Consider the following 15,586-nt stretch of genomic DNA (forward strand, 5'->3'; position numbering starts at 1 on the left):
AAAATTGGCCCGTGATTTTTATGAAATTTCACCACATTGCAAATTATATATTATACAATTACAATTACAATTATTATAAATCGGTAAACTATCAAAGTAATCACAAACTTGCAAAATATGCTTTTCCGAATTTTCAGACAGACACACAATTTTATTAGTTTGTTTTAGCAAAGTAGGTACCTATACCTATACGCTTACGTCGCGCGTCGCGTCGCGTCGTCGAAAACGGTGCGCCCAGAAACAAACATACCTACCTAATTCAGTTACAATCCTTTTTTTGTTCCGTAATATATTGTATTCTAATACGATTTTTTTTATTCGTCGGCCAGTTCTACTAGGTATAAAAAGATAAAATTGAAATATAATTATTGTAGCGACAGCCATATGTTACTATGTTTTCGTAAATATGTTTTTCACCTTCCTGGTTATTTTCACATAATCTTATATATTATATATAAATGAATCGCAAAATGTGTTGGTAAGCGCATAACTCGAGAACGGCTGAACCGATTTCGATAATTCTTTTTTTATTATATTCCTTGAAGTACGAGGATGGTTCTTACTTCTTATGGAGAGAAAACGTAAACATGTACCACGGGCGAAGCCGGGGCGGACCGCTAGTAAATAATAAAATAATAAATAGTGTATTAGATTTGTTATTGTATCTTGTATACCTACGAATAATTATTCTTACGTCTTGTTGGGAAATGTTCAAATACCTACCTATTGAAATAATTTACTGTTACAAATCATTAGTGTTATTAGGTAGTTTTGAGTGAATAGGCATGGATCAGAAATTCAGAATATAATATGCTACTAACTACTCAAATACATACACGCCAAACTTGTTTTACATTCACGCCATCTAGAGTTCAATCTTTATCATTTTTGTATACGTCTGTGTGTGTAAACGACCCTGTATGCAATGACAGATGTTAAAACGCATGGTTTTACCGAATTGGGTGGATTTTAAGGCAATTATATGACATATTTAAATAAAATATAATATTCAGTAATCGCCATGACTATTCCTACGACCTTAATCTTTTCCAATTACGCAAAAACTCAAATAAACTAGAAATGTAGAATTCAGCGCCATCTAGCGGGACATTGGCTGGGAACAGATCGTAGCAATCACCTTAAATAAATAAACATTATTTAACAAGATGTAGAGTCCATTTTACAACTCCAGTACCTAATAAGCAGAAAAGGAATTTTAAATGATATTACTGTTTCCCTGTACCACTATCCTATAATTAAATTCCTTTTCCTAAAGTTAATACAGAAAAAGACACTAACAATTCCTCTTTCAATTCCAGTAATCGAATTAGCATCAGGCGAATATGGAGAGGACAAAATAGAAATCCTAACAAATAAGGCTGAAAATGGCAAAGCACACAATTGGTTCGAGGATCCAGAGTCGATACCAACGATGGAGAACCTTAGGAGGATATATCCACTTAGTGCAATGAAGGAATTGGATGCTGGCTGTGGAGCTGAAGAGACGTCGCAGGCTAACCAAAGATCTGTACTTATTAAGAGAGGTTTCATGAAGGCTAAGAGGGATACTGTGAGTATTATAAACACATTTTATTGATGATTTATATTGCAGTCCAGTGTTTGCGCGTGCGTGTAAATGGATAGCTCAGTACAATCAGAACGCAAATCTTTAATAAGATTAGATTTTGACTAACTTGAAGATCAAAAACAGTGTCACCTTTCCTTTTTCTCCGATGACGGCTTTCATAGGCGTTATTAAAAAAATATTCATTGAAATACGAAATCAATGATATTGGATTCATCTCCAGAGATGGAAGAAATACTAAAAGATGATACAATACGTATCAGTATAGAGTTGTTGTTATAGTTGTAGTAATAGTAGTCTGTAGAACTTAGATGTAGCAGTAATATAAAAGATTCTTTCTTGATAATATCTTCCTTGGATTCATGTATATGATCGACGATCTGGCCAAATGTGGATGACCAAATCGTGAAACTGGCCAAACTAAATTGGCCATTTCATGAAATGAGCAAATCTACGATATGGCCACGACATATATTTGAAACATAGGTACCTAAAAGATAATATTTTTTGTTATTGCAGTAGAAATAGTAGTAATAGTAGGAGAAGTAGGTAGTAAAAGTAGTGTTAGTAGAAAAATACAAATATATTGTTTTTCTTCCAGACTCTAACATATCTGCGTTTTATGGTAAACGTTGTGGTCGGAATTATGTTGGGAACATTATTTATCAACGCCGGCAACGAAGGATCTCGGGTTTTGGATAATTATAATTTATTGTTCGCCATTTTGATGCACCATATGATGTCACCTATGATGCTTACTATTCTAACTTGTGAGTATTTATTTTATTTTTATTTGTTTTCAGGTTACTTAGGTTGATTTTTTTTTCGGAAGATTTTGCGCTGTTTGATTTTATTTGTTAATTTATCTTATCCTACATTAAGGAAATACTAGAGAGATATACAAAAGCAATCATTTAATGTTAAGAATATTATTATTTTTTTGCAATTCGGCTAGTTTTATTAATTCACTAGCTTCCGCCCGCGACTCCGTCCGCGCGGATGTCGGTCTTCGCGTGGATGGTTTATTTCTCCATTTTGAGTAGGTACCTCTGACAATAAAATCTTATAAATATCTATTGGACCCAATTCCCAAATACGGCTAGGCCTATAATAATACGCAACGTGTGTTCGCGGTTCTACGGAACAACATCTATAGATAAAACTGAAAAATTAAGATTAATTTTTTTCTACGTATTTTTCCAGGATAAAAAGTATCCTATTTTACGCCCAGGATAATAAGGTATAATTATACCAAGTTTCATCGAAATCGAACCGCTAGTTTTCACGTGATGCCTTCACATACAGACAGACAGACAGACAGACAGACAGACAGACAGACAAAAATTTTTCTAATCACATATTTGGGTTTGGTATCGATCCAGTAACACCCCCTGCTATTTATTTTTTCAATATTTTCAATGTACAGAATTGACCCTTCTACAGATTTATTATATGTATAGATTTTAACTTTATTGAAATGTAATTAATCTAGTAAGTACTTATATTACAATTTTTTTTATGTTTTGCACTTCAGTTCCATCAGAAATGTCAATTTTACTCAAGGAACACTTCAACAGATGGTACTCATTGGGATCTTATTACATCTCCGTTACAATCGTGGATTTACCGATATCAGTAAGTAAATACTACCTACTTAAATAGTTTACTTTTTTTTCAATTTTCGATTAATGGTTACGCGCATACCTACGTAAGACGCGATTCAAGTTCTCTAAAAAGGGTCGGTGTGGGTTTTTATTGATAGAGTTGTCATTAAATATCTTTAAGAAATATCTTTCTTTCAGATAGTTTTCATAAACATTTACTTATCTTGAATTTGATATTTTGGTTTTATGGCATTATAAACGAAATTTTTAAAGAATAGAAAAAATTCTATCGCATGGCGGCGATTTGAACCGGCGTCTTCTGCCATTCCAGGGTGACGCCTGAACAACTCAGTCACCCGCGATCCCGACAGAGCAATCGAATTTATTCTACTCTCTGTTTTATGTTTCTAAGGGACACCCCGCGCCATCAATTGAGATAATTTATAACTATCTCAAATAATATGAAACATAAGATGAAACATTATTTCAATTATTAAGATAGTGTATCGATTGATTTATTTTATTTAAAAAAGACGTGTGGCACTCGGGGACTGCCGCGGTAAAGCTATTGCATAGCATGCCTTCAAGCCACACCTCCGAGCCCGTCGGAGTGGGGAGCGTGAGGTCTTTTCGTTACGGAATTTCTCGATTCGGTCCCCGCGCTCAAGGTCCGCGATAGAAGCTATGCAATAGCTTAAAAATGTATATTTATAAAACATTTAATATCTTACAGATAGTATCCTGCTTCGTGTTCAGCGTGATAGTATACACGATGTCGTCCCAGCCGCTGGACCCGGCTCGGTTCGCGATGTTCTTCACGATCTCGCTGTATACCGTGCTGGTGGCACAGAGCTTCGGCTTGATGGTCGGCGCCGTGTTTAATGTTGTTGTGAGTATTTTTTATAGTTAGGTATGAGTTGATGTCTTATAAATTGATGAATGCCGCAACAACTTACCAAAAGACGTCTTATAAATCGTTGAACGACGCGCCAACTTCCGAAAAATGGCTCATATCTCATTGTCATATTTCTTACTAGCTTCCGCCCCCGACTCCGTCCGCGCGGAAAAATTAAGAAAAGTTAAGATTTATTTTTTTCTACGTACTTTTCCGGGATAAAAAGTATCCTATTTTATGCCCAGGATAATAAAGTATAATTATACCAAGTTTCATCGAAATCGAACCGTTAGTTTTCACGTGATGCCTGAACATACAGACAGACAGACAGACAGACAGACAGACAGACAGACAGACAGATAGACAAAAATTTTTTTAATCACATATTTGGGTTTGGTATCGATCCAGTAACACCCCCTGCTATTTATTTTTTCAATATTTTCAATGTACAGAATTGACCCTTCTACAGATTTATTATATGTATAGATAGATGTGGAAGTCGAGCACGCTTTGGCACGAAATGGAACAGCTCGCAATGGGAAAAGTACCAACTACCATACTGCTACAGAAGATCGACGTGATATAGCATACTAATTCTACTGTTTTGTAGTATGAGTGGAGGAGTCAGACAACCGTTTCTTCTTCTACTCTTCCCAGTTTAGTCCTTATTCCCGTTGACAAAAATGTCTTTATTCCTTTCCTTTTAAAAGTGGCTTAGAGCAAATGTTTGGTTGCCCTTATATAAACAGGTTCTCTTCAAGCCGAGTATGCACAAGCGCACGAGTGGAATAAGCGTAAAAGCCACGATTAGTCTAGGCCTTTTTGCTCGTAACACATCATCTCCCTTTGGTAATGGTGTGTTATATTGACATTCGTAAACCGACAATTTTTTATGAAAGCAATAATTTATTTCCAGAACGGCACCTTCCTGGGTCCAACGCTCTCTGTGCCAATGATGATGTTTTCTGGTTTTGGTGTACGACTTCGTGATCTCCCGCCATACTTATACTGGGGTTCTTATGTATCGTACTTACGGTATGGGCTAGAAGGGTATATAGGAGCTATCTATGGGCTGGATAGACCTACTTTGGAGTGCAACAACGCACTTTATTGCCATTATAAGTGAGTATTTTTTGTTTTTGGTTAAGAAATATCCTGGGCTTATTTGAGCTTATTTTAGATATGTTTGAACTAAAAGAAATATATTTTTCACTGTTCTGTGAAAACAGGACATGGTATTCAAAAGATTAAAACGTACAAAGGGTACCTTTGATTCTATTGAACTGCAAGTCGTTCAAAGCCTTATTTTAAATTTAAACAGAATACCTACCTACGTACCATGCCGTTACAATAAAATGATGTGGGTTGACCCTTCTATACAATTTGTTTTGTTACTTAAAATAGAAATATTTGAATGAAAATTCATATAGATACAATAGTGTAGTATACTATAGTGATATTATTTGTACCAACTAGTAGGAATATAAAAAAAAAGAGTAGAAAAGCCCTGACGGGAATATTAATTGTGTGACCTCCATCCTGTAAGGATAACCTAATGTACTTTTAACAACATTTTAATTAAATTAATGAATTATTATTTTTCAGGCACCCCAAAGTATTCCTGAAAGACATAGCCATGAATCCCAATATGTTCTGGTGGGATGTCCTCGTGCTGACCGTCACTCTTTTCCTCTTGAGGACTGTCGCTTTCTTCCTGCTGAAGTGGAAACTTAATGCTGTCCGATAGATTATCGAAATTATCGTTAAGATGAGTCTTTGAAGTACTAAAATATAGGGAAAAAAGTGTAAAAGAATTGAGCAGAGACGCTTCAAGTGGTTGTTGTTATTGTTTGAAAACGCGTGTTTGAATTCAGTTTGTTTTCCAATCTAGGATAATAAGATTGGTACTTACTTCATGTTAAACTTTTTTTGTTTAAAATCACTTTTTATTTTACATATTAAAAGACTCATCCTTACGATCATAATACGCTGATTGTATAGACAAGCTTTAATACATTCGTACCTATTAGAATAAGCGGAAAGTTTCCACATAAGAAGTTTACAAAAACAAAAAATATTTTCGACATCAAAATATATTTTCAAAATTGTTTACTTAACAGCTAACTGCCATTTTAGGCTGTGTTACAAATATGTATGTACTAATTTACTAACCTTAGGTACTTTCTAACTTTATGTAATCTTGACAAAATGTTCTGGATCAGGGACCAATAGGTAAAACATAAAAATGTTATTCTAGTGTAATTAACTTGCCTTTTTCTCTATAGTTGACGAAAGTGTTGAGAGGATAGTCATTAGTAGTAATTATTTAGATTAATATTCTCGGTAGCAATAAATTCATATTTTATATGTGATATATATTAATACAATATTTAATGATGGTTTTAAAGGAGTACTTTCTATTTTACTTTACACGTTACATTTACTTATAGTTGAAACGTAGTCTAGAAATTTAGACTTAGAGTCTTTGAGAAGGCGAATGGAAAAAATATAGGTATGTAACAACAGGGTAGCCATTTTTTTTTAAATTAATTATTATCATCATTTTTGGGTCATAATTAATAATTTTGAGACATGAATTTATTATGATAGCAAATGGGTAATCGCTATAATATAAAAAATTGCAGAAAATATTAATTTCAATAGGAAAATTAATGTTACTTTTCAGTAAATAATAATAATATGCCCCAGTTTAACTGAATGTGAGATTTTTGTGTCATCTAGCATGTTCATAGGTTTGTTGTTAAATTACTATTAGGTACTTATTCCAAACAATATATTTTAGTATATAATGTACCTACGGGTGTCGTAGGGTTGAGTGTACACAATTATTTGTGTTATTTTAGTTTTAATATAAGTAAAAATATTTAAAACTCTCATTTTGATCAATCATTAAAAATTTTCAACTGATTTTTATTTGAATATCATGCCTTTATTTTTATTTCTTTAATGTTTTATACATTAGTAGTTTGGGGGCCAAAAATATATTAGAAGGAAAAAATGTTTAAGGAATTATTGTCTATTTTAGTTTCCTAAGATTGTTTTATTTGGACTCAAAAATAAAGGGAAGTATTTTGAATTCATATAATATCATTATGTGTAATTGTATATTAGTACAAATATGTAATAAATGTGATTTTGCTCAACTATTAAATGTAAGATTGTTTTATATACCTATATTGATTTGTAGAATTTTAATGTATTATTAATTTGGCAGATTGTTATATTATTCGCATTAGAATATATTTTTTATACGGTGATATTGTAAATATTTCAATAAAGACAAAAAAAATAAATTGTTATTTTATTTTTTCCACTGAAGCTTTAAGTTTCTTTAGGTAAGTAGGTATGTATTATATTTTTATTAAGGTACACACCATATTTTAAGAATAAAAACAAAATAAAATGACTCAATAGTCATATAAAGTCTATAAAAGTTATTAAAATAAAAGTCCATAAAATTAATACCTATGTCAATATTTACTTAAATGTTTTGTGCACTTGGAAAATTCCTATAAAGGGCCTCATAATTATGGCATTAACCACATTAAAATGTGTTTTATTTTATGTATAACTTGTACCTAAGCATTTCAATAAAAAATTATTTATCATGAAAAAAAAAGCTACCTAACTAACTAGGGGCAACATATACGAAATTGTTCGTCTCGCATTTTTTGTGTAGTGTTTGTCTATAGTTGCCTAGTTTAGGTATTAAATTCGGATTAATAACGTTTTATAATAATCTGTCAGTTAAATAGATAAGGAAAAAAATATTCGTAAAATAATTCAATAGATCAATAGATATTTATTAACTTACAACCGCATATAAGTACTGCAAACAAAAACTAAATTAGATACTAAGTCGTAATGTTATAACAAAACAATCCATTTGTTTTACTGTTTGATATATGTAGGTTTAGTATTAAAACAATAGTTAACTAAGTACTAGGTTAAATCATAACCCATAAGTCAAATAAAGCACTAATAGTCGTGATAATTTCTGAAGGTTAAGATTTATTGAAAAATGACGACATGTATTTGACAGTACTACATATTACATAGTCACCGTATCCATGTATATTGTATACACAATGACTGCAACAGCGTATTTCAATACAAAACAACTTATAGCGACTCGGACAGGCGTCTAAATATTGATTTCACTGAAAATTGGAACTCATCATGGAGGGTTAAGGGTGTTTTCCCACCAATAATGGGCGAGGATGTGTAGCGAGGAATGTGTTTGTATATAAACAATCATATCACTTCAATTAGTTTGAAGTTTGAAGCGTTTGAAGTGATACTATTGGTTATGCTGGCCATACACCATACTTTCTACTGTCCAATCGGCATGACGCTGCAGCTTGATCCAATCTGCAGTTTGTCCATAGAGACCACACACACAACGTTTGAATTGTCCAATCGGCAGCAACGTTCAGTTGAAAGAGTAAAGTAATATATGAGCCATGGCGTCACCGGTGATAGACGACGATGTTTTAGCCGTTTTGGGCGTTTTATTCGTAAAAATGAAACAAAAAAAGGATTATATGCCGGGAAAATTGTTGTTATATATAAATACCTATTTAATGAGAAGTACCCAATGTGTTAAGTAATCTGGTAACTACTTCATCTATCTCCCAAACAAATCTTCTCCAAATCCGTAACCGTTGACATGTAAACATCCATATACTTTCATATTTATCGACCAAGCGAGCGAAGCGCCTACGCTTCAGCTTGGACGAAAAATCTTGACCAGACTGAAGTGACGATCGCATACCGCCATACACGGTCCAATCGACATAATCCAATCGCCATGATCAAGCCAAAAGAATCGAAATTCGATTGTTCCGTCAAGTATAACTATCATGCCAAAATATAATGCCAATCCACTCCCACACATGGTCAGTTCTAACTGATCCAATCGGTAGCATCATGCCGAATGGACGATAGGAAGTATGGTGTATGGCCAGCATTACAAACATATTCCTCGCTACACACCCTCGCACATTATTGGTGGAAAAGCACCCATTTGACAACATTAAAAATAAAATAAAAAACACGTTTTTAACATAATACATTTATTAGTATAGTAGTCCATATTACATCACAATAATTGCAAAGCCATTCACAGTGACAGCGACATAGTCATTCGTTTCTTCCCTTCCTTTCTATTATTTGGTATTTTTTTCTGAATGTTTCTAAACCTCTAAACTTCTAAAAAGTAAAGGTAAAGAATATCTAATATACTTAAAATTGTTCTCTAATTATAATCATAAAAACTTAAAAGTAGGTACCTAACTTTATACTATAATGATTTGAAACTACATAGGTAATAGGTACCTAATATACAGATTTTCAACTATTCCATAAAATATACTGACACTTTTACAATTCTTAAGATAATTATATCACAGTACTCAACTTATCTAATTTATTACTATAATTTTATCTTGTTTACATATAGGTAAGTATGTTTAATTGTTTAATACTCTACTGTAATGTACCTATTGAATGACATATTTAAATCTATTCTAGTTCTGATTAAAGGGTCACATAACACAGTACAAGCAAATTTTTTGTCCAGAAGAATTAATCCATTTTAAACGAACGAGAATCTTAATTTTTCCCACACATAAAGTATACATTTGTATTATGATTGGGAACAAATAACTCAGGCCCCGGAATCACAGACACAATAGAAAATCTATTGTGTCGTGAACCGATCGGGCCGCTTGGGGCTCAATGGGTTAAATAATACCCTTAATTTCTTTCGTTAGTATTTCAACGTCTTTCTGCATATTTATATCTATTTATTACTAGCGGTCCGCCCCGGCTTCGCCCATGGTACATATTTACGTTTTCTCTACATAAGAACCATCCTCGTACTTAAAGGTATAGATATAATAAAAAAAGAATTATGGAAATTGGTCCACCCGCGCGGTCACAAGTGATGCCGTGACAACGCGAAACGGGTTTAATTATTATATTATAATATAGATTATTAAATAATTTAATAACATAGCTCTACACTTTCCCCGCTCCCCAAAACAGATAAATGAGTATTCTTTATTTTTGACTAGTTAAGCTATTGCATAGCTTCTATCGCGGGCCTTGAGCGCGGGGACCGAATCGAGAAATTCTGTAACGAAAAAACCTCACGCTCCCCACTCCGACAGGTGTGGCTTGAAGGCATAGCATGCAATATCTTTACCGCGGCAGTCCCCGAGTGCCACACGTCTTTTAATTTTAATTTTAATTAGTATGTATTTTATTTTTTTCTGTATCGACCCTGTTTTTCCATACTAAATCTACAATACACCATTGAAGCGTGTAATAGAAATAATGTTCTAAATAGGACATTATCATTAGAAGTGTTATTTTGAAACTATCGAAAACGTTCAACACTGAATATACGGCAACACCATTTGCATAGGTTATGGCCACCCTGTAACATAAAATAAATATTATAACATAATATACCATTAGAAACAATAATATAAGAAACTACTAAACGTATTTATCTTCGTCATAATCTCCTAATCAATTTTCAATGGATTAGGATTTAAGACTACATCTTACTTGCAAATATATCCATATCTGTACTTATATACAATTTATAGCTGAAGAGTTTGTTTGTTTGAACGCGCTAATCTCAGGTACTATTGGTAAGATTTATTTATTTATTTTTTTATTTTATTAAAGATGTACCAACATGACATAGGTACACTGATAAGTGATAACATAGATAAAAGCATTAAAGTAATTACAATCGTAGACATAGTGCTGTCACAATTATTTTTAGGATTTCACCATTAGGATTTGAAAAATTCTTTCGGTTAGATAGCCCATTTAGCCCAAGGAAGCTATTATATAGGCCATATTATATATCATCACGCTAAGACCAATAGGGATCAGTACATAGTAAAACAGCGGGGCACAGCTAGTATATTTTATTGGTGTTAAAGTCTTCTGTATGCTTAATGTACCTATGTTTATTTGTTTCTATCACTAAATGGTAAAAAAGTAGGTATATACTTAGGTACGTCGCAGGCAAATTGTAAAATTTCGTTTACAAACGGCGTCGTCATTTCACCAACACTACATACTTCACAATTTGTCTACGACATACAGCCACATCGCACATACGTTTAAAACCAACTTACATGCTCGCATATACAGTCACAAACGCTGTAGTCACCAGCATGCCTGGTAAGAGACTAACAGGCCTCTTCCTTGGCACAATCAGTAAATCTATGAAGACAGTTACACCAGAGAAGGAGTGTAGCGAGTGATGCGTCCAGTAGGGAAGGTAATCGAATATCCTCACTGGTGCTATCAGACTGGGGTCCTTTTGCCATACGCGCCAGAATAGGATGTCGCAGTACTGTAAAAAAAATGTACTGGATAAGTATAGTTGTTACCGAAATATAAAAACGACAAATGTAGAACCAAAGAAAAATAAGACCTCAACAATATATTATACAGTAAGAAATAGCGCGCAAGAGCAACTTTTGTCAATTGTCTCCGCAACTATTTTGTCTCTCCCATCAATTCTATAGGAAGTTGCGTCGTTACGTGCGCGCACTTTCTTACTAGCCCATAGAGTTGATGGGAGAGATAAAATAGTTGCGGAGACAAAAGTTGCTCTTGCGCGCTAGCTCTACCAACTTATATAGGTGTATGGATATAGATGAAATAAAGATCGTCGTACAGTTTTCAACTAAATATGATTATGAAGTTACGTTACTTATTAGAATACATATTGAACAAATACATCTTTCCACTAGGACCCTACATATTTTTAACAGACCTTGCCAAAAAGGGAAGCTTTCGGAGCGTATTTTTTATCGTTATACTTAAGTAACTAAACAAACATAAAAATTGGTAATACTCACCATAGTGGTAGGAAATATAATGCTTGTAAAGAGGACCTCTTTGATTTGCCTCAAACGTATTACAGGTTTCTCATCACCACGACCATTTAACTCCATCCAGTCGCAGTAAATACACATGGGGAAGTAACATAGAGTCAATAACTGAAAGAAAGTCTTAGTATAATAAACATGTATTAATAACTAAATGCCCGACAGACGTTATCCTGCCCTATTGCCCCTTAACGTTTTTTTTTTTCTCTTTATGAACCTTACTTACTTGTGAATTCGTTAAAATAAAATTAGCCGAATCGGTAGAGCCGTTCTTGAGTTTTGCGCTTAGGTTTTAATATATGAATGTAAACCCTTTTATTATTAGATATATCATTAGATAATATTTTGTAATAAAAAGATATACCTAGTGATGAATGAACCTTGTAGATTACTTTATTATACATATTTATTATGTAGTTAATTTTTATCAAAAGTCTACTAGATTTAATAATTTCGTCATTTTAGATACCTAATAATATTTTCAATTTCCCTCCAAAATTTCAAGGTTATTGGAGGATTTATTTATGTTTTCAAGGTTAGTAGATAACACAATAAAAGAATGCAATGCATTTTCACATGCACTTCCACAAAAATACAATGAATCGAAACGATAAAGAAATCGGTAACATTACACGTGCGTGTAAATTTTATAAATAACTAGGGGTCCGCCCCGGCTTCGCCCGTGGTACATATTCACGTTTTCTCTACATAAGAACCATCCTCGTACTTCAAGGAATATAATAAAAAAAGAATTAAAGAAATCGGTTCAGCTGTTCTAAAGTTATGCGCTTACCAACACATTTTGCGATTCATTTTTATATTATAGATAAATCTTTATAAGTATTGTTTAAAAGATACGGTCAAGTGATATGTTAAAAATATTAAATTAAATAAGTGAAAGAACGTAAATATGGTCCAAAAATGCGATTATTATAAGAGGCATTTTTGCCTATAATAACTTTTCTTCTTATTTTTTTTATCGTTCCTATAATGCCGTTATTTGTTTATTTCGACACATTGGCATTATCCTTAAGATACTTATTTGGTAAAGTAACCACTGATGTCCTTGCAGGCATCATGACGATTGCATTACAAGTAGATAGGCCGTAGGATCATCGAAGCAATGATATTTTTTTTTTTGTTTCATCGTTTGAAGGAACTTTCGCACGACAAAATGTTACTGAAAATATATTATAGGTAACACTTAATTTCCTATACCTACGTAATATAGGTTAAATTACTGGTTAGAAGTAATTAAAAACCAGTAGTAGTGTCAGGATTGAAGTAGATAAGTAAAACTTAACCTTGGTGCGTTCGAACTTCGAAGGGATCTCGATACCATGGATTCGGACACTGAGGTTTTATTGAGTAAGAATTCTATATTGTTCCCCCAAAAGATAAAATTTATTTCGAAGATTTCGTTACCAAAAACAGAAACAAAAAATTTCCAAGTGTTTGACTGTTCACCTTACATAAAAAACCCTTAAATTTCTACGACAAAGGTAAAGAAATATTAAACTTACAATCATGGCTAAATTATGTAACAAATTAGGTATTGTTTAAGGAAGACGGGGCTCTTATCATTATGATAATTTCCTCTCAATGCAAACATTTTTTTATTAATTTATAATTCCTTATCATAAGTTCATTGTCCGATGCATTATCAATTATGCATAATGTGCAACAAAATTGATAATTTAATGATATTGTCTGATTACAAAGAACTGAAAGCATTGATGACATTGAGTAGGTAGCAGTGTGGCAATTATTGTATTCAAACAACAAAAAATTCTCTTTCATAGAATGTAGGTAATTTTATATGTGTTTGAGATCAATTTGTTCGATTCAGTAGTCGGTTGGCCAGTGGCCTACGCCTGAAAGTTCCTATTTTTATATTCTCAGATCAATAAAAAGTATGGGAAGGGGCATCCGCATTTAAAATTGAAGAAAGAAATACGCATTTTATTAGTCTTCAGCCATAGCAAAGATTGCTTAAAAACGTTTCAGTTGATGTACCGGATTGTTTTGCAATTCACGAAAAAAATATACCCAATTTGCTACATACACAGTATACTATGGTTCAGATTTTGAGGTCCCCAGAGTTTAGGCCTCCACACATTTTAAAGTTGGTAAACAATAAGAAACGTGATGTGTTTTAATTGATCGCGAACGGTTTAAATTATCGTAGATCACTGCGTCACCTTGATTATTCCTAACAGCGCGTATTGTCTTAATATTATAAATAAAGTACGTTGTTACGTAAGTATACGTTTATGTATTCTTCAAGGATATGTTCCTCTTTTGGAATATTATCATCCTTAAATTTTGCCTGGGTGACAAAATATTTAGGCTTCGCTCAAGTGGTAGGTATGGTATGATTATGAAGGACCTATTTCGAACAATGTATGAAAGAACATAATATTATCTACATAGGATGCTATGAAATATTTTAATTATTTTAAACACAAGACTAGCTTACATTTTTGGAATGTTTATTATATGATTTCTAACGATTAATTTACCTACCGCTTCTATTTTGAGAACACGAAAAACAAAAAACTATTTATATATTATTGTAAATTGTCGTCATTCGCTTATTTTTCAGTGGGTACAATGATATTACGAGAGTTGTAACTTGTAGACTTAGCTTGTAGAGTTTTCGAAAATAAATACGTACCAATGTCATGAAAACGCCTAAGTACGCAATATTCTTATTTAATTGTAGTTTCATTATAAGCTAGAAAATATTGAATACATCAGAAACAATATATCTGTTTATTATAATTTATAGCTCTCATGTTTAGTCAATTACAAACTTTGTATAGTTAGTTAGTTAGGTATACAATTATTTTTATCAGTCAACTACTTTTTTTGTAAACTCCTCTCTTTTTTTCAGATCCCGCCCTCGTTTCTTTTGTTTATTTATTTTAAGATAAGCGTATATAAATATCCGTAAATACTTCACTTACAAAGTTGTAATCACTTTATTAATAACCATTATTCTTGCTATTTTTGTACACAAACAAAATATATTCATGTGCGATGTGCCTCTCGATAATTATTATGAAGACGATGACATAGTATAACATAGAGTCAAAGACATTAATGTTTAACTGCTCCATATTTTAGTTCATAAGTACATCATTTATGCATACAATTCAATAGGTTGTTTCTACTCACATTAAACCAGGAGGTCAAGAGCCGCCACCTGATGTAAATATATGCACTCACAGCTGGATCTTTATCCTGGGACATATCTATACTCAACAGAACTATAGCAGCATAGAACAAATGCGCAAACGCTAAACTGTAGTACCATAGCCTTGCCTTGAGCAGACACTTACTGCTTTTAATAATATCAATGTACATGTTTGCACTAGTGAATTCTACGGAGGTTCGGTCACTAATGAAACAATTGCAATAGGTCAGCACTCAGCGCTCGTCCCGTGGCTTTGATAATGCGAACAATTGATAGCGCTAGTTCAATGTAAAGGAAGGAAATTATATAAGATTAATAAGAATCTTCGCCAGGTTGACCTTGAGATGGTCGCGAAAGAAT

The 15,586-nt window shown here is 33.0% G+C and overlaps 2 protein-coding genes across 2 annotated transcripts in view; one reads left to right on the forward strand and one right to left on the reverse strand.

Moving 5' to 3' along the window:
- The window catches only part of LOC123693599 (ATP-binding cassette sub-family G member 1-like), a 42,877-nt gene extending 36,283 nt beyond the window's left edge, over positions 1-6,594 (forward strand). Inside the window, exons 6-11 of the mRNA XM_045638765.1 lie at positions 1,320-1,570; positions 2,187-2,355; positions 3,120-3,220; positions 3,923-4,078; positions 5,001-5,206; positions 5,690-6,594. Of these exons, the coding sequence (XP_045494721.1) occupies positions 1,320-1,570; positions 2,187-2,355; positions 3,120-3,220; positions 3,923-4,078; positions 5,001-5,206; positions 5,690-5,831 (1,025 nt within the window). The 3' untranslated portion in view covers positions 5,832-6,594. The remainder of the gene's footprint in view (positions 1-1,319; positions 1,571-2,186; positions 2,356-3,119; positions 3,221-3,922; positions 4,079-5,000; positions 5,207-5,689) is intronic.
- A 3,722-nt stretch (positions 6,595-10,316) lies between these two features.
- On the reverse strand, positions 10,317-15,453 carry LOC123693738 (androgen-dependent TFPI-regulating protein-like). The gene is made up of 4 exons (XM_045638939.1): positions 15,208-15,453; positions 11,998-12,138; positions 11,266-11,486; positions 10,317-10,547 (listed from the first exon to the last, which is right to left on the reverse strand). The coding sequence occupies exons 1-4, from the start codon at positions 15,394-15,396 to the stop codon at positions 10,355-10,357; spliced, it is 744 nt and encodes a 247-aa protein (XP_045494895.1). The 5' UTR covers positions 15,397-15,453; the 3' UTR covers positions 10,317-10,354.
- Positions 15,454-15,586: the final 133 nt, after the last annotated feature.

This window comes from Colias croceus, chromosome 8 (assembly GCF_905220415.1).
Source record: "Colias croceus chromosome 8, ilColCroc2.1".
Lineage (NCBI taxonomy): Eukaryota > Metazoa > Arthropoda > Insecta > Lepidoptera > Pieridae > Colias > Colias croceus.